This window comes from Callospermophilus lateralis, chromosome 2 (genome assembly GCF_048772815.1).
Source record: "Callospermophilus lateralis isolate mCalLat2 chromosome 2, mCalLat2.hap1, whole genome shotgun sequence".
In the NCBI taxonomy this organism is placed as follows: Eukaryota; Metazoa; Chordata; class Mammalia; order Rodentia; family Sciuridae; genus Callospermophilus; species Callospermophilus lateralis.
The window spans coordinates 18,778,378-18,796,248 of NC_135306.1; the positions used below are offsets into that span (position 1 = coordinate 18,778,378).

The following is a 17,871-nucleotide window of genomic DNA, read 5'->3' on the forward strand; positions in this document are numbered from 1 at the left end:
TTCTCTGGTCTGTAAGCCAGAAGAAAAAGTTGGTGTAAGCTGCCTCGCTTGCTTCCAAAATGATGTGGAAACAAAATCATCTGCATTTTTAAACACTAGGAATCAGGCTTCTCCTTCCAAACCTAGGATATTTCACATGCATACCTAACTCACTCAGATAAATATATTGCACGGGCTACGAAAAATGAAGTCATAAGGAACTGATTCTGAAATATGACTCTAGCCAGTGGGAAGTTTTATCTTTATCGAAGAATGAAATCGCTTATTGTTTATTCTCCAGCTGTGACCAAGGAAATTTTCAAAGCTTGTTGATTCCTTCCTCCAGCAATGGTCTTTGTCCTGTGGTGAGGTGCCTAAAAATAACCCTTAGTTTATTTCAAGCAGATTCCAAAAGGTTAGCCACCAAACAGCTTGCCCAGCAGAATCTTTCTCCTAGTATGCTAATTTTTTTTTTTTTTTTTACTACTTGCAACCAACCCCCAATTTAGACCCCCACATTTGCACTTGTTCTGTCTTTTGGGGACACAAAGACAAGCCAGCTCCTACTTCTCTAGGATTTGTAATGGTGACCCTGCCCCCACCTGGGTCCTGGTTTTCCCAGCTACAAAGTAAACAAGCACAGGTCTGTACTTCTTCCTCCTACAAGACGTTCCCCAGACCTTTCATTACCAGTCATTTGCCATAAAGATAAGAATCCAGTGTGTCTTTTAAGGAGCCTCTGTCGAATATTTGTTCATTATGACATTATGAAAGCCCTACTATCAGAACTTGATCCTTCATGTCTGATTTAAATCTCCCAAGCTACAGTCTTAAGTAATTTTCCCGAGGTCTGTCCTCAAAAAATAAAATAAAATAAAATAAAAAGTAACATAAACCAGCCAGTTGTCTACATGAGAATAGTTTGCATTTTTAATGGTCATTATTTGCTGCCTAGATTTTCCCTCTCTGGAATAAATATACTTAGTTCTAGTAAATTGATCTTCACAAGGTCGACCGCCTTGCTCATCAGTGATTTCTGCAGCTTCTTTGATCTCGATCCAAGCTGCTGCTGAGTTTAGGACTGGATTCAAGGAGGAGGTCAAGCTCCAGCTTAAGCAAAAGAAGGGTTATTGGTGTGGACTTGTGCTAGGTTTTGTTCCCAGGAGGATAACAAAATAGCAGCTACTGTTTAGTGAGTGCCTACTCTGAGCCACACCATGCCGAGTGCTCTATGTACATATCCCTAATCCTATGTCTTTAATACCCTCATCATAGTTTGACCCCTCCCTTATAAATAAGATCCTGGCTCAGAAGGTAGGTAGCTTGCCCAGACTACACACCAGGAGTGGCATTTGAACCCAGATATGTCTGATTCTAAAGCTTAAGCATTTTCCACAACACTAAAGATGTTATGGATCTTTTCCCAATCATAAAACCTGCCCTCAGGCTACCATGAGCCAACACTTAAGAATAACATGTCCTGTGCTGGGCACGGTGGCTCACATCTCTAATGCCAGCAACTCAGGAGGCTGAGGCACAAGGATTGCAAGTTTGAGGCTAGCCTCAGCTACTTAGTGAGACCCTGAGCAATTTAACGAGTTCCTGTCTCAAAAAATTAAAAGATCTGGGGAATGTGGCTTAGTGGTAAAATGCCTCTGGCTTCAATCCCGAGCATCAGATAAAGAAAGAATACCATACCATGTCCTTCCCAGACAGTGCTAGTGCCCAGCACACATACGCAGTAGAAATCTTCACCCTACCCACTATCTGAGCATAATTTCCCTAACTCATTGCCTTGGAGTCTCAACCAACAACCCTAGGGGTATTTTAGATGGAAATCTAGGTTGTTTAACAACACAGACAAAGGTGTTAAGTAAAATCAGAAGCAGGTAGTGGTGAGGCCCGCAGCCCTTCCTCCAAGGGGAAAAAAAGAAAGAGCTAAGAAATCCTGAGAAAAGGGTGGGAGCAAAAGAATTGTGAAGGCAAATCGAGTCAGAACACGCATTCTACCAGATCATGCAGTTAATCGATATTCATCAGAGAACAAATAACAGGGGCATATTAGTTCGAGAGAACAGAGTACCTTGCTCTTCTATTCAGGATAATCTTCATTCACTGACCTTCCCTACATCACCCACCCACAGCTAGTTATTTAGGGAACATTTTTGAATAAGAAAGCATGATCAGAAGTGGTTTTGTTCCTAACCATGGGATAGACATGCCCTGAGTAGTCACTACTTGAATCGTAGGAATAAAATTAGGATGCGGTGGGGGTGGGGGTAGGATGCTCTTGGTTAAATGCACAGCGATGCTTTTGAGGTCTTTGGATCCCTTCCCAATCCTATAAAAATGCCGCTCAGTTCAGTGTTCCTTGCTGCCAAACCTCTCCGGGCATTGCAAAGATTTTCTGTCCTATGAAGAAGATGATCATTTGTGATCAAGTTGATACATTCTACCATTGTGATAAGATCTTTTTGAGAAAAAGAGTAGAAAACTTCTTATAGGATTAGTAACCCCAATATCATAGCTTATTGTCAACAGTAGCTAACTTAGAATTTGCAAGTGTAAGAAGACCATACCTATAAGAAAATGTTTTTTAAATAGTTTAAAAAAACAAAGAGCTAGCACTGGAGTTGTAGCTCACTAGTAGAGCACTTGCATAGCACACACAAGTGTTTGGGTACCAATTCCAGCATTACCAAAAAAAAATAAAGTTCTTCAATAATCTTGACTTAGGTGTACTTTCTGATTAAAGAGGGTCATGAGTGAATTCATGGTTGCATCTAAGGCATTGGTCTGTATTAAAACTACCCAATTTAGCCACGTCTTCCTATTTCCACTCAATTTCTCAAGTGCCTTTCCACTGTTACCTGATTGCCCTTATGGGTCAATAGCCACATGGGTCAATAGCCACATGGCAGATGAAAACTTAGGAAAGTCACAAACGTTCACAGTAGCAAAGTGTCCTCCATAATGTTTTCATGTTATCCCTTAATTTCATGTTATCCTTAATTTCTCAAGCACTGTAATCAGTTAGATTGGAAACCCACAGTATAAATCCTTTGTATCCTTTCTTTGTTCCCTAAATAATGGTGATTCCATTTTCTTCTTAGTCCTTTTATTTAGTCTGCTAAGAGTAGACACTTGGTCTTATATTTATTTCTACCACCCACAGAACTCTGATTCTGGGGAAACTCAGCAGGGATTCTGTATGTACTTGTGGATTGGAGAAATCACCAGAGGCTCACGGACACCCTTTCTGAGCCATCTGGTGCTGTGGATCTCAGTTTAAATAACAGGTTCAGGAATTCCTTCTCAAGCTCTTTTAAAAAATAGACTTTGGAGGGCTTTAGACATAAACCAAGAAGAAAGGAAACTGAGCATCAGAGAGAGAGAGAGAGAGAGAGAGAGAGAGAGAGAATGAGAGAGAGAGAGAGAATGCTACGCCACCAGCCACACAACTAGAAAGAAGCTCAGCTGGATAAAAACTCAGTTTACCTTCCGTGTCCTTCAACCTTGCCCTCCACCTCCAGTGGCAGAAGAGAACCAGTGGATAGTGTTAAACTCTGTTTGGAGAGTCCATAATAGGAGGCAGGAGTCACAACACATTTCCTGGGAGACTGTGGCCTTTGCATTCCTATAAGAATTCCCTCAGATGGTTTGGCCAGTAAATACTGAAGGAATTAATGACTACATGAGCGATTTCTATTTAATACTTATATCCTTTGAAACCCTGCAGGAGCCATTATGGTCTCCACTGTACATAAAATGAAATAAGGTGGAAAAAAAGTCATATAACTTGCCCAAGGACCCAGAGCTAGGTGAGATACAAACTCATGTTGACTTCATTCCAATGTTTGGCACTTTCCTCTATACCCTGCTCTCTCCTTAAATTTCTAACCATTGAATAGTGAGTGAAATTGTGCCTTCAAGAATGCAGAAATTCTTTTAGAGTTCATTTTATATCATCACTATAGTATAATGAAGAAACACGGGAAGCCCCAAGGACCCGAGGTGTAAGACCAAGATTCACTCAAAATTGTTCATATGCAATAGGTTCAGTTAGATGCTAATAAGTTTGTTGTTTCCTTTGTTTACTTGTAGAAAGTCGCTCTTTCCAGGAGGTCAGGGACAACCACTTTGGATTCTACTCTGCATTCCTAAATCCCAAATCTCAGCAGACTGAGACCGACATCCTAGAGCCTCGGCCAAGCCTCCCTCCGCCATGGGGGTCCTGACGGGATTATTGCCGGGCATCTTCCTGGCTTTGCTTGCCCTCCCTTCTGAAGGTGGAGTCCTAAAGAGAGTCATCCGGCACAAGAGAGAGAGTGCTGTGAACATCTCCCTGCCGGAGGAGAACCAGCCAGTGGTGTTTAACCACGTCTACAACATCAAGCTGCCCGTGGGGTCCCAGTGCTCGGTGGATCTGGAATCAGCCAGTGGGGAGAAAGACCTGGCCCCACCCTCAGAGCCCAGTGGAAGCTTCCAGGAGCACACCGTGGATGGGGAAAATCAGATCGTCTTCACGCACCGCATCAACATCCCCCGCCGCGCCTGCGGCTGTGCTGCGGCCCCTGATGTGAAGGAGCTGCTGAACCGGCTGGAGGAGCTGGAGGTCCTAGTGTCCTCCTTGCGGGAGCAGTGCACTATGGGAGCCGGCTGCTGTCTCCAATCGGCTGAAGGTACGTGTCCCCATCGCTTTGAGATGGGAAAAATGATGAGCATAGCAAGACCCATTCCTTTCCCTGGGAAACTACTCTGTCAAGGTGCTCATTAAAAAGATTTTAAGATTAAAAAAAAAAAAAATGTGGAGACTGTGGCCCTCTCTCCTACTCCTGGAGGAGTCAGGGTTGCAAATGTTTCTCACGGGAATTGTCAGGCTGCAAAGAATTCTCCTTTTGAAAACCTTATTTCACTCTAAGTATATGTTTCGAAAACTTTGGCTGTGACATCTACCCGTTCTTTACCCAAAAACCTACGATCATGAAATCCCTGCCCCACAGGGCACACTCTTTGGAAGGCTCTAGCCCCTTCACTGCTGCATTATACAAAGAGGTAAACCAAGGCCCGGGAGGTGGGTGGGATTCTCAAGGTCCTGCACTGAGGAACTGAGTTAGGTCTTAAGAGCACTAGTGCACATCTAAGTGTGCCTCCAAGGTCCCGTGCTGCCCTCGCAGGACTCAGTCTGTGGGAACTGGACATTCATGTCTTGATAGTCACAATCATGAGGCAAGCCCCCTCAGGGCACCAGACACTGACTTTATTATCTTGTTTGAGCTCCTCAATTCCCCCTTTAAGATAAGGCTTAACATTCCTTCTGCAGACCTAAGGATGAAAGTTCAAAGAAGTTACCCAAATGCCACAGGATGACAGAGAGTGATGAGGGGCAGGCGCCTTGGATACGCCTGCTTCTCCAGAGCCCATGCTCGCCTGTTGCATCTGTCTTCACGTGCATCCCAATTTGTCTGGTTTGGAATTATGTCTTCATTTTCATCCCCTAACATCAGAAGGGCTACAGAAGATTTGCTAACCTCAAGCCAGAAGCAAAACTCTCATTTCTGCCACCGGGAAAAAACAAAAACAAAAACAAAAAACAGTACCATAAAGTTTTAAATAACTATTCTTCAAATAGTTATTTAAGAGTAGTTACTTAAGTTATTAGTTGTTTAAGAATAGACCTAACCACTAAATAACCACTTGGTAGCATTAACTGAGGAGTGTTGTAGGACATGTCCTAGGTATCTAAGGAAGAATTTTTAGAAGTTTTTATTGGGCATAAGTTACTTTATCTTTTACATGTGTCAATTTTCTGGAAAAATACAGGTGAGAGAGTACACGGTAAGATTAATGGAAAGGGTAGTTGACACAATTGTTTACAGGAGTGCTGGCCATTCAACACTTGTAATCTTAAATTTCCCAGTAGTCAAATAAAAGAAAAAGAAACAGGTAAAAATAATTTCGATCATTTATTTTACTTAACTCTATGTAGCCAAAATAACCATTTTTCACCCCAGGAACAAGATAAAAATTAATATTGGATATTTTATTCTTTTATGTTAAATCTTTGAAGTTTGGTGTATGTTTTCTTCTTAAATGCATCTCAATTCAGCTGAGCCATAATTTTTGGTGCTTGGTAGCCACATGTGGACAGTGGCCACTATGCGGGAAAACACACATTACATTCTCATTTTTCAAACCAACTTTTAAAAAAAATTTTTTCCTTCCTGCTGTCAGGAAGGAGTGAACATATAATAATACACCTGGATCTAGATGCAAAAACTAGGAAAGTGAGCTCTGCTTCTTCACTTGGGATAAGCCCAGTGGCTCCTCACATTGCACCAACCAGTATCTAGTTGCAAAGGGCTATGTCAGCCCGGAAGCTGCATCCCCCAGGCCCGCCCACCACCGTAGCCTACCGGGGAGCGTGATGGGGAAGACAGAAGCACAGGCGTTTTTTCGGGGCAGGCCAAATTGAAAAGTGTCCTGACAGAATTAGAAAGCCACTAATTAACTGCCTCATTTCAGTTTTGGAAAATTCGAAAGTTTTTGTCACATAAGCCCACATATACCAATTTGAATTGATCCCAAAATAGTTCTGGAAAAGCAAACAGAAAAAAATCACAATGAGCATAGGAGTAAGCTCTTAATGTCCTCATCTGACCCTTGTGTGTCCCCAGAAGACATCAGTCCCACTGGGCCTACAAGGACACTGAGCTCCAGAGAATCCAAATCCCTTCCCAAACATGGCACAGCTATCGAGTCCAAAGTCAGAGTGAAGTTCGGTCCAACAAGAATTTCTCAGGTTTCCTGTATGCCTGACCTTGTCTCAGCACCAGGGAAGCAGCCCTGGGTAATGAACAGCACAAGACAGTGACTCACACAGTCTGGAGTCCTGGGACTCCTTGCAAATGTGATGAAAATTACTGATCCTTTCCCCAGGGGTAGAAATACACACACTTACACACATGCACGCATTACCACTGCCTACAAGTCTACAATTTCAGGCTGTGGAAGTTGGGAATCCCTGCTTCTGTAACTGGATATGAGTCCAGTCTGGTGTTACACAATAAGCAGCTGGTTTTCAAACCAGATGGAGCCTGAACCATCCTCAGGCTGAATTTGCATCTGGGTTTTGGGGGTACCAGCAGATACTGTTGCTTGGGCACCTCTGAGAGCCTCTGTTCTCTTCTTTGCAGGCCGCCTGGACACGAGGCCCTTCTGCAGCGGTCATGGCAACTTCAGCACTGAAGGGTGTGGCTGCATCTGCGAACCTGGATGGAAAGGCCCCAACTGCTCCGAGCCTGAATGCCCGGGCAACTGTGACTTTCGAGGCCAGTGCCTCGACGGACAGTGCAACTGCGATGAGGGCTTCACTGGTGAGGACTGCAGCCAGCTGGCCTGTCCCAGCGATTGCAATGACCAGGGCAGGTGCGTGAACGGGGTCTGCGTCTGCTTCGAAGGCTACGCCGGGGCCGACTGCAGCCAGGAGGTCTGCCCGGTGCCCTGCAGCGAGGAGCACGGGACATGTGTGGACGGCCGGTGCGTGTGCCAGGATGGCTTTGCGGGCGAAGACTGCCACGAGCCCCTGTGTCTCAACAACTGCTACAACCGCGGGCGCTGCGTGGAGAACGAGTGCGTGTGCGACGAGGGCTTCACGGGCGACGACTGCAGCGAGCTCGTCTGTCCCAACGACTGCTTTGACCGCGGTCGCTGCATCAACGGCACCTGCTACTGCGAAGAAGGCTTCACGGGCGAGGACTGTGGCCAGCTCACCTGCCCCAACGCCTGCCAGGGCCGCGGCCAGTGCGAGGAGGGGCAGTGCGTGTGCGATGAGGGCTTCGCGGGCGCAGACTGCAGCGAGAAGCGGTGTCCCGCGGACTGTCACCACCGCGGCCGCTGCCTCAATGGCCAGTGCGAGTGCGACGACGGATTCACGGGCCCAGACTGCGGGGAACTCAAATGTCCCAATGGCTGTAGCGGCCATGGCCGCTGCGTCAATGGCCAGTGCGTGTGTGACGAGGGCTACACCGCGGAGGATTGCAGCCAGCAGCGGTGCCCCAGCGACTGTCACGGCCGGGGACGCTGCGTCCAGGGCAAGTGCGTGTGCGAGCAGGGCTTCAAGGGCTACGACTGCAGTGAAATGAGCTGCCCCAATGACTGCCACCAGCATGGCCGCTGTGTGAATGGCATGTGCGTCTGTGATGACGGATACACCGGGGAAGACTGCCGGGACCTTCGCTGCCCCCGGGACTGCAGCAACCGCGGCCGCTGTGTGGACGGGAAGTGCCTGTGCGAGGAGGGCTTCACGGGCCCCGACTGTGCTGAGCTCTCCTGCCCCAGTGACTGCCACGGCCAAGGCCGCTGCGTGAACGGGCAGTGCGTGTGCCACGAGGGCTTCACGGGTAAAGACTGCAAGGAGCTAAGGTGTCCAAGCGACTGCCACGGCCAGGGTCGCTGCGAGGACGGCCAGTGCATCTGTCACCAGGGCTTCACAGGCCCCGACTGTGGGCAGCGATCCTGCCCCAATGACTGCAGCGAACGGGGACAGTGTGTCTCTGGGCACTGCATCTGCATCGAGGGCTACACCGGGGAAGACTGCTCAGAAGGTGAGTACCTGTGCCAGTCAGAGTGATAATGGCTGTGATGTTCCTGTGTGCACTGGAGGACTATTTGTATCAACACCCCCAGATTCTATTTATATGTGATATTAATATATTTATATCAAACTCTCATGTGTGGGCTCTGGACACTCACGACTATGGTGATTGCCTTGGTACAGGGTTACCTAGCTGAGAGCTCAAAGGCTCAGAGAGGTTATGTCATTTTCCCAATCACACACCCACAGCTGGTGTTCGGGTCTGCCTAACTCATGTACACTGAGTTGAACATCTATTGCCAAGGTGAGGTAGATAGAGATGTCTTTCCTTTCGGTAAGCATTGACCTTCTTTTCTACTTTCCACTGACTTTGAGCTGACAGCAAACAACCCTCCCGCCCCCCAAATTTGGATGTGGTGATAATTCAGCAACATTGAGTAGACAGTAAGATTACCTAGAATGAATGGTTTTAAATGTACATTCAGCTAGATTCCCTGCTGATCAGCTATAAGGTAGGCCTGCCACTTAAATTTCTTTTATTTTTTTTAACTGCTTTTATCTTAAGGGCTATAAGCTCCTTAATGGAGCCCTGTTCTCAGCAGTTAGCAAAGGGAATGGTACATAGTAACTGCTCAGGAAACACTGGTGGAATCATATGCAAAGACTAATAATGCTCATCTTTAATGAGATCTTTGTACCTCTCTCATTTACCTGTATTGTAATTGTCATGATAGAATTTCTGCTCTTGACAGCTAGGAATAAATAGCTCCATGTTTAACATGGCCAAAGTATGACAGTCTGGTTGGTAAGGATACAGGCCAGCAGGGAAGCCATGTGAGCCGCAGACCTGATAGGGTTAGCACACTTGAGCAAGCTCAGGTGGCACTTTCCCAGGTCCACAGCCCAAATCTGAGCTAGGATTCAGGGAGTGGAGAAGTAGACAGGGGCTGGTCATAAGGAGCATTGAAGGCCACACTGACCTGGAACTGAGTAGAGGACTACTGGATTTCAGAGATGGATCCCAACAGGGGGTCCTTCTGCACTTTAGAGAAGGTAGAAGCTGGATTTTAAGGGGAGAGCCTCGGGCCTCTGTGGATTACAGTGGAGGAGGCAGTGGCCCATGGAAGCAAACGTGAAAGGATTTCATAGGTACATTACTCACCCCAGATGTCCTTCCTCACTCCTGCCAGTGTCCCCTCCCAAAGACCTCATTGTGACGGAAGTCACGGAAGAGACTGTCAACCTGGCCTGGGACAATGAGATGCGGGTCACGGAGTACCTCATTATGTATACACCCACCCACGCCGATGGCCTGGAGATGCAGTTCCGCGTGCCCGGGGACCAGACATCCACCACCATCCGGGAGCTGGAGCCTGGTGTGGAGTACTTCATCCGTGTGTTCGCCATCCTGGAAAACAAAAGGAGCATTCCCGTCAGCGCCCGGGTGGCCACCTGTGAGTGAGCAAAGCCCCTCTGGACAGTACCGAGCCTCTCCCCACACAAAGTGCAGGGCCTTCCCCAGGAACTACCCTCACTTTGCCCCCTCAGCCCCCCTTTCTCCTTTTATAGTTATCCCAAGTAAGCCTGGAATCCAGTTGAGTTCATTATCTTCTGTTGTCAACTCCTCATTTCCTACCCGTCTCCCTCCTGGCTCTCCCCAGGTCCTTTCTCCATTGCAGGCACCATGTATCAAGTGTTCACCAGGCACCAGACTTTGTACTAACTCATCCAACCCATGAGACAGGATCTCTTATTAACCCTGTGTACAGATGAGGAAACTGAGACTGAGTGGTTAAGTGTGGTTAAGGACCTCATCCCAGATCCCACAGCTGACAAGTGGAAGAGATGGCCTTTGGACTCTGGCAGTCCTCGCAAATTTATATTCTTAGCCACTGTTTTGCTTGTGTGATGTGTGTGTGTGTGTGTGTGTGTGTGTGTGTGTGTGTAAATGTTAGGGTTCAAGTTGTTCCTTTAAGAGTCTGGCATCAACATAATTACCTTTGTACCTGAAAAGCAAGCTGTGGCTAGAAGTTGGCCTTGTCTTGCTTAGTAATAATGGCATTGGCTGCCACTTAATGAACTTGGGCTGCATGCCAAGAAGCGGGCCGGGCAGTCTGCAGTCTGCATGGAATATCCCACTCAGTTCTCAAGGATTCCTAAGGACAGTCATATGTGCCTCCTTCTCACAGGAAAGGAAACAGTCACAGGGCATTTTGTGCATCTTGCCCAAGGTCACTGTATTAGTGGTAGAGCTGAAATTCTGGCACACTAACTCCAAATTCTGTCCTTTATTAGGTTTAACCCTATGAAATTGCAAATATTCATCTTATGATTTGCAGCAATATTAATTTTCATACTGCTGTACAGTAGACCACATCCTAGAAAACACTTTAAACAGACTCCAGCTGTGGTTATCAGCCCCGGGCCATGGGCAGCCATCAGGGTTGAGAGGCCCCTACCACACCTCTGCTCATCCTTACGCCTGTTTTTGTGCTGTTTCTTACAGACCTGCCTGCACCTGAGGGCCTGAAATTCAAGTCCATCAAGGAGACATCTGTGGAAGTGGAGTGGGACCCTCTAGACATTGCTTTCGAAACATGGGAGATCATCTTCAGGAATATGGTAAGGGACACAAGGGAGCAAGTCTATTTGACCTCAAAGTTCTGGAATAATTAAAGGATTCTGCAGTTTTACCTCTCTTGATTTCCTTAGCTTTGGGTAGAATACCAGGCTCCAACTAGCACTTGGTGTGTTTGCATGTATATTTTAAGTGACATTAGTTTTGCCCCGATTTTAATAAGTCAGAAGTATAGTAGTTAAGGCTAAAAGCTTAGACAAATAGAGGCTAAAAGCCTAGAAAATATTTCTAGTTTCCTTCTTGAAAATCTCAACTCAGAGCCAAAGAAAAGAAGAACCAGGCTCTTCCATGCAACATCCCCAGGTATATATCAGATTACACACCAAAGGCACTGCAGTGGCAGGGAACCCTGTTTCTCAATTTCACCCCAGACTCTGCTACCAGCTAGCTGTGTAACCATGGGGCAATCACACAATTTCTCTGATGCCAGCCTTTTCTTCTGTCAAAGGTGGCATTGTTTGTGGCTTTAGAATCCCTTTGCCTCGCCCATTCTGTCCTTTAACTTACATGTCAACAGGTGAGTAGGGAGATTGACAAGCAGGAGAAATGAATTAGAGACATCCTTTCTCATCCCTGTATCCTCCGTATATGGATCTGCTGCCTACATAGGGGAGCCTAACGAGTAGAGGAAAGAGCCACAGAGGAACGAATGGACACAGCGAATGACTCACATAAGTGGAGATATCGGCACCTCCTTTAAGTCTTATCAAGGGGTTCCTCTCTTTCAGAATAAAGAAGATGAGGGAGAAATTACCAAAAGCCTGAGGAGGCCGGAGACCTCCTACCGGCAAACTGGTCTAGCTCCTGGGCAAGAATATGAGATCTCGCTGCACATCGTGAAAAACAACACCCGGGGCCCTGGCCTGAAGAGAGTGACCACCACCCGTGAGTATCACCTGTGACCCATGAACAGCTGACTGTGCCTTGTGGAACCTTCTTGTTGATAAAGTACCTCCTACATCTGTATCACTTAGCTTTTGCCAATTAACAAAAGGCACATGTGTGCAGGTGTGTGACCCCTCAGCTGAGGGGTTGGGCTCATTGAGCTGGCCTGGACTGGGCTCATTCATATACTTGTGTAACCTGGGACTGATTGCCCTGAATGGCTTCACCCAGGACGGTGACTTTCTGCTCCATGTGGGCTTACCTTTGGTTGCTTACCTGGGGCTGGAACCACGTAATTTGTATCAGAGCCAATCTCAAAGCCATGGAACTTAAGGGGTAGGAAAACTTAAGAAATTAAAAATTTCTTAATGAGAGGAGCTTCACTGTCACATTGCAAAGGAGCAAGAAGATAAATAATTGAGGACATGGAAAACCATCTGCCACATTATCTAAGTTGATACTGTCACCCAGTCCCATAACAGAGATAGGGCAGATATTCATGCTATTCATTTCAAGAGTAGAAACTAAGGCTTGGAGAAGCTGAATCACTTTAACAACTAATACTTAATACCATCAGAGCCACAACTTTAAGCCAGGGTTTGTTTTAAACCCATTACCACTAACATTCAATAGCCTCTGTTTTGTGCAGAATGTTGAAACCTAAGTAAAATGTCACTCAATCCTAATGTTGTCAGAACTTCTTAGAGTAGAATAGGATTTGGATCACTACTAGATCATTTGGTGGGGGAAAAAAATAACAATAATCTGAATTTGAAGTTGCTCTACCAGGAAGCAAATTTTTTAAAAAAGAAGAAAATAATTTTGCATTGCCATTTAGGAAAAGCTCTTACTTTTTTTCAAGATAGCATATGTGCCAACTCTTAGGAATCGACTCTTCTTGGCAGGGGGTTGTTGGAAAAGTTAAACTGTTGACTAATGACAAGAAAGAACATCTTGCATTTAAATGTTTGCACATTTTGCTGAGCTCAGAGCCAATTCCTAGGATCGTCTCCCTCATAAGCAAGTGTGTTCCATCATCCTGACAACATCTCTCTGCGGTAGGTAGGAGGCAGGTACCAACAGGAAGAAATCATTAGATCACCAGAACAGCACAGAAAAGATCAAACAAATGTGCTTATTCACTGTAGAGAAAACACCCTGAAAGTCCAAAAGACATTTCTTTCACCGGCCCTTTTCTTTTAAATCTAAATTTGAGGATCAGCTGCTTTATTTTCTTCTTATTGAAGAACAAACACCCAACATCTGTAGTTCCATAATGAAGTACATATCGACATTGGAGGTCAGATATTTACCGGTTCATCACGCTGATATAGCTGAGTTTTTCCAGATTTGAAGGACCTTGAACTTTCAATGCAAAATGTGGTTGGTTCCTTCTCTCTGGCACTTAGATGGAGGTTGTATTATTGCTATTGATATGTAAATATCTTTTAACAGTATCACAGAAAGGGCAAAAGACGTGGCCTTGGATTTAAATATTATCTTCACATTCACCACCGTTTTGGGAAAATCCATTTCTTTAAGCTTTAGATCCAACATTTAGAAAATGGTTTTTCAGTGTCCTCCTTGGGAGGTCATCCTGAGAATTCAGATACACATTACAAAGTCCCATGCCTGGATCGCGATTGGCACAGAGCAATGTTATTTTCTGCGAGGAAGCAATCCAAATGTAGTGGGGCTATCAGTGTCCTTGACTGCACCCAAGCTCTGATAAAAGGAGCGCTAAGGGAGGTGGTATGTATGGCCTGGGTGCTCGCTAGTAGCTCTGAGGACTTAGGACAGGCAGCATCATTGTCAATTTGCAGTGTCACGGTCACTGTGTATCCTGCAGGCTCATCACCTGCAGAGTGAGACGGGTGCATCAACACCTGGTCTTCAAAACCATTCTGAACTATCCTCACGGGCAGCTATGAATCATTCCTTCTCCTCACTCCTTGCAGAAAGCTCATACCTTCTATTTGATATTTTTTAACTAACCAATAATGAAAACACAGACTGAACAATTTTTATAAAGAAGGCGGGGGGAGAACATTTACTGAATGCTTGGCGTGTGCCTGTCTCTACACTGGGGACTCAGAATGGCCAAAGATTCATTCCTGGATGAATGAATAAGTGAGTGAATGATCCCATCTAAACTGATTCAAAGAACAGAGAAATCTGCTACTACAAGAGGGGAAAAGTGTGATACTGGGAAGATCTCTAAGGGCATAGTGGCCCCTGGGAGGGACCAGGGAGGCTGCCTGCTAGGAGGCGACAGGTAGGTAAGATCTCTAAGGATGAAGGAGAGTTTTAGATAAGCAAGGACCACCTTAGGGAGGGGACACAGAAGAATGCAGAGGCAGGTGACTAGCCAGGCTGAGCAGCTAGGCAGGACAGGAGAAGGGTGGGACAGCAGGAAGCCAAGAGGAGGATAGAAAGATAGTCCAGGACTGAGACAGTGGTGGCTTTTCATCAAAAAACAACTTTCCGTACACCATGAAGACAGTCCACTGCTACACGCTTCTGCTACATGATATTAACTAAAAGTTATCTACCATCCAGGAAAGATTTACCCAGTTTGTTAAAAACATCAGAAAAATAGATCACTTTTGTTCAAAGGACATATCCCCTAAGCATGTTTTCACAACTCACAGGAAGAGTGATGATGATGATGATGACCCCAACCAAGGAAGGAGCACTGATCATGTGACTGCTGCCTGCCAGGCTCTGTGCCACAACTTCCCAAGCTTTATCCCCTTTTATGAAATGAAAAAAAAAAAAAAAAAAACAATCCTAGAGGCAGCTAACATAATCTCCACTCATAGCTCATCAGACAGGAAACTGAGGCTCCAGAAGTAAGATGAAATCAAGTGGTCCATGTCTACCTAGATTCCCACCCCCATATCTGGTGGGATGCAAAGCCCCTCTCTGCTCAGCCCCTGGTACTTGCCTTGATCTCTGAAATTCCTCCTTCTTTGCCTATCACAGGCTTGGATGCCCCCAGCCAGATGGAGGTGAGAGATGTCACCGACACCACAGCTCTGGTCACCTGGTTCAAGCCCCTGGCTGAGATCGATGGCATTGAGCTCTCCTACGGCATCAAAGATATGCCTGGTGACCGCACCACCATCGACCTCACACATGACGAGAATCAGTACTCCATCGGGAACCTGAAGCCTGACACTGAGTACGAGGTGTCCCTCATCTCCCGCAGGGGTGACATGTCCAGCAACCCGGCCAAAGAGACCTTCACCACAGGTAACAGACCTTCCTCTGTAATGGGTAAGGAAAGGAAAGATGTCAAGATTTCTGTCCCAATCGATGATGGGGTGTCCTCTCAACTCAATTTCCACTAAGTACAGAGGGAATTTCCAAAACTTTCTTTTTCTTTTCTTTTTGGTATACATAGAAGATGTTGGTTAGTCACAAATTTTAAAATAAAATTTAAATAAACATTTTAGAGATAACATACATTATATAGAAAACATGAACAACAAATAAGCCCCTTGGCTCCTACTATATTAGTTTAAAAGTACCAAAATGTCAGTTGTTTATTCATACATATTTTGTCAGAGCTCAGCATTGTATTAGCTATTAGAAATATAGTGACAAATTTCAACAAATCAGTTCTGACACTCATGATCTTATTTGTAAGTTTTGGAATTGTTCTTTAAGAATAAAGTCTAAAGCTGGGCGCGGTGGTGCACGTCTGTAATCCCAGCGCCTGGGGAGGCTGAGGCAGGAGGATTATGGGTTCAAAACCAGCAACTCAGTGAGACCTTGTCTCTAAATAGGGCTGGGGATGTGGCTTCCTGGTTGAGTGCCCCTGAGTTCAATCCCCAATACCAAAAAAATAAATAAAGTCTGAGAAAAATGGAAATTATTGAAATATCATGAGTGTCAAGAATGGGAAAAATTTGCCAAATCTGTAGACTTGAGTGTAAGCTATGATTGAGACCCAGGGACTGGGGGCAGCTTTGTCATTTCTCCCCAGGGGCACGAGTGTTTTGTGTTTCAGCTTGAACCATCAGACCCCTGCTCTCCTGGTGCCTGGAATTCCAATGCGCATGCTCCTTCTTCTCCCACACAGGTCTGGATGCTCCCAGGAACCTCCGGCGCGTCTCCCAGACTGACAGCAGCATCACCTTGGAATGGAGGAATGTCAAGGCAGCCATTGACAACTACAGAATTAAGTATGCACCCATCTCTGGTGGGGACCATGCGGAGGTCGACGTTCCCAAGAGTCAACAAACCACAACGAAAACGACACTCACTGGTGAGCTTTGCCTCTCCCCAGGGCCCTAGAAGGACAGGCACCTGCTCCTGCATGTCCCCAATGTGCAACCCTCCAGAGAGAAATAAACCCAGGTCCCAGAAAGTCCTCTCCCTTAAACTTCAACAAGTTCGTTTGTACACATCACACTGAGAAATCCATGTCCAGGGACCAGTTCAGGATCTTTTTTTTGATCCCAGGAAGCTTTTCCAATTCTAGGTTGAATCTCAATGCTCACATTCTCTCTCAGGTCTGAGGCCGGGAACTGAATATGGAATTGGAGTTTCCGCTGTGAAGCAGGACAAGGAGAGCGATCCAGCAACCATCAACGTGGCCACAGGTGAGGCGCACCTGGGACTCCCACCACCTCTGAGCTGGCGCAGAGCAGACAGGACAGGGCTGATAAGGGAGAGACCTACTTAAAAAGAAGTAGAAGCATGGAGGAGAAGGGGCCCCCCAGCCGCTAGTTCAGGCGTTTACATTCAAACATTTTGCATGCCCAACCAATGATGTGGATGCTGCTTTTTATACAATAAGGGGATGGAGGGATTTTTTTTTAAAGAAAATTTAGAACCAGACATTATAAGAAATCCACCTTTATAAGTTGATAACCAATTCTACTTTTTAATGTCATTCCCTACTTAAAACACATCTGGGGATTTTTCTATTAACCCCTTAACATCAACCTCTTCACAAGCAGAACATAATTGGCAGGATCATAGTTAGATTCAGGACCATCCTGTCATTTCAACAGAAAGTCCCATCCCAAGAATCGCACATACTACCTTTTATGGCCATAGTCCCTTCCCCTTCCGCCTACCCCACGACATTCACTAATCTTCATCTTTAAAATTTTGCCCTTTCAAGAATTCTACATAAATGACATCTTGTATGTATTTGTCTGCTCAGGATACTGTGACAAAAATACCTTGGACTAGATGGCTTATAAACAGAAGAAATTTAATTCTCAGTCTAGAAGCTAAAAAGTGAAAGATCAAATTGCCAGTAAGTTCAGTGTCCCTGAGAACCCTCTCTGGCTCATAGAAAGGCCTCTTCACTGTGTGCTCCCATGGGAGAAGAAGCAAGGAATCTCTCTGGAGTCTTGTTTTATAAGGCCATGAATCCTGTTCATGAGACCTCCCAGAGGCCCCACATCTAAATACCATCACACTGGGGATTAGGTTTCAACATAAGAATTTTGGGGAAGGGGTCACAAATGTATAGTCCATGGCAAAATAGTATGTCACCTTTAACACTGGCTTTTCTCCTTCAGCACAATGCTTTCAAGATTCATCTAAATTGTTTCTGGCATCTATAGTCCGTCCTTTTAAACACTTTTACCTGAATGACATTTTGTGGAATGGATATAACAGGACATTATTTTTAGTCTTCCAAACAAGCCACAAAGTAACATATAACTAGACCCATTTTGCAAACCTAGAAACCAGAAACTCAGAGGGGTGACCATCCTGCAGCCACGCGGTCCTTCTGGGGCTGACCCAG

At 45.6% G+C, this 17,871-nt stretch overlaps 1 protein-coding gene across 1 annotated transcript in view; it reads left to right on the forward strand.

Moving 5' to 3' along the window:
- Tnc (tenascin C) overlaps positions 1-17,871 on the forward strand; it is an 84,747-nt gene that overhangs the window by 18,321 nt on the left and 48,555 nt on the right. The window contains 8 exon segments of the mRNA XM_076843160.2: positions 4,084-4,661; positions 7,176-8,585; positions 9,766-10,029; positions 11,082-11,197; positions 11,942-12,098; positions 15,084-15,353; positions 16,186-16,371; positions 16,619-16,708. Coding sequence (XP_076699275.2) covers positions 4,205-4,661; positions 7,176-8,585; positions 9,766-10,029; positions 11,082-11,197; positions 11,942-12,098; positions 15,084-15,353; positions 16,186-16,371; positions 16,619-16,708 — 2,950 coding nt within the window. The 5' untranslated portion in view covers positions 4,084-4,204.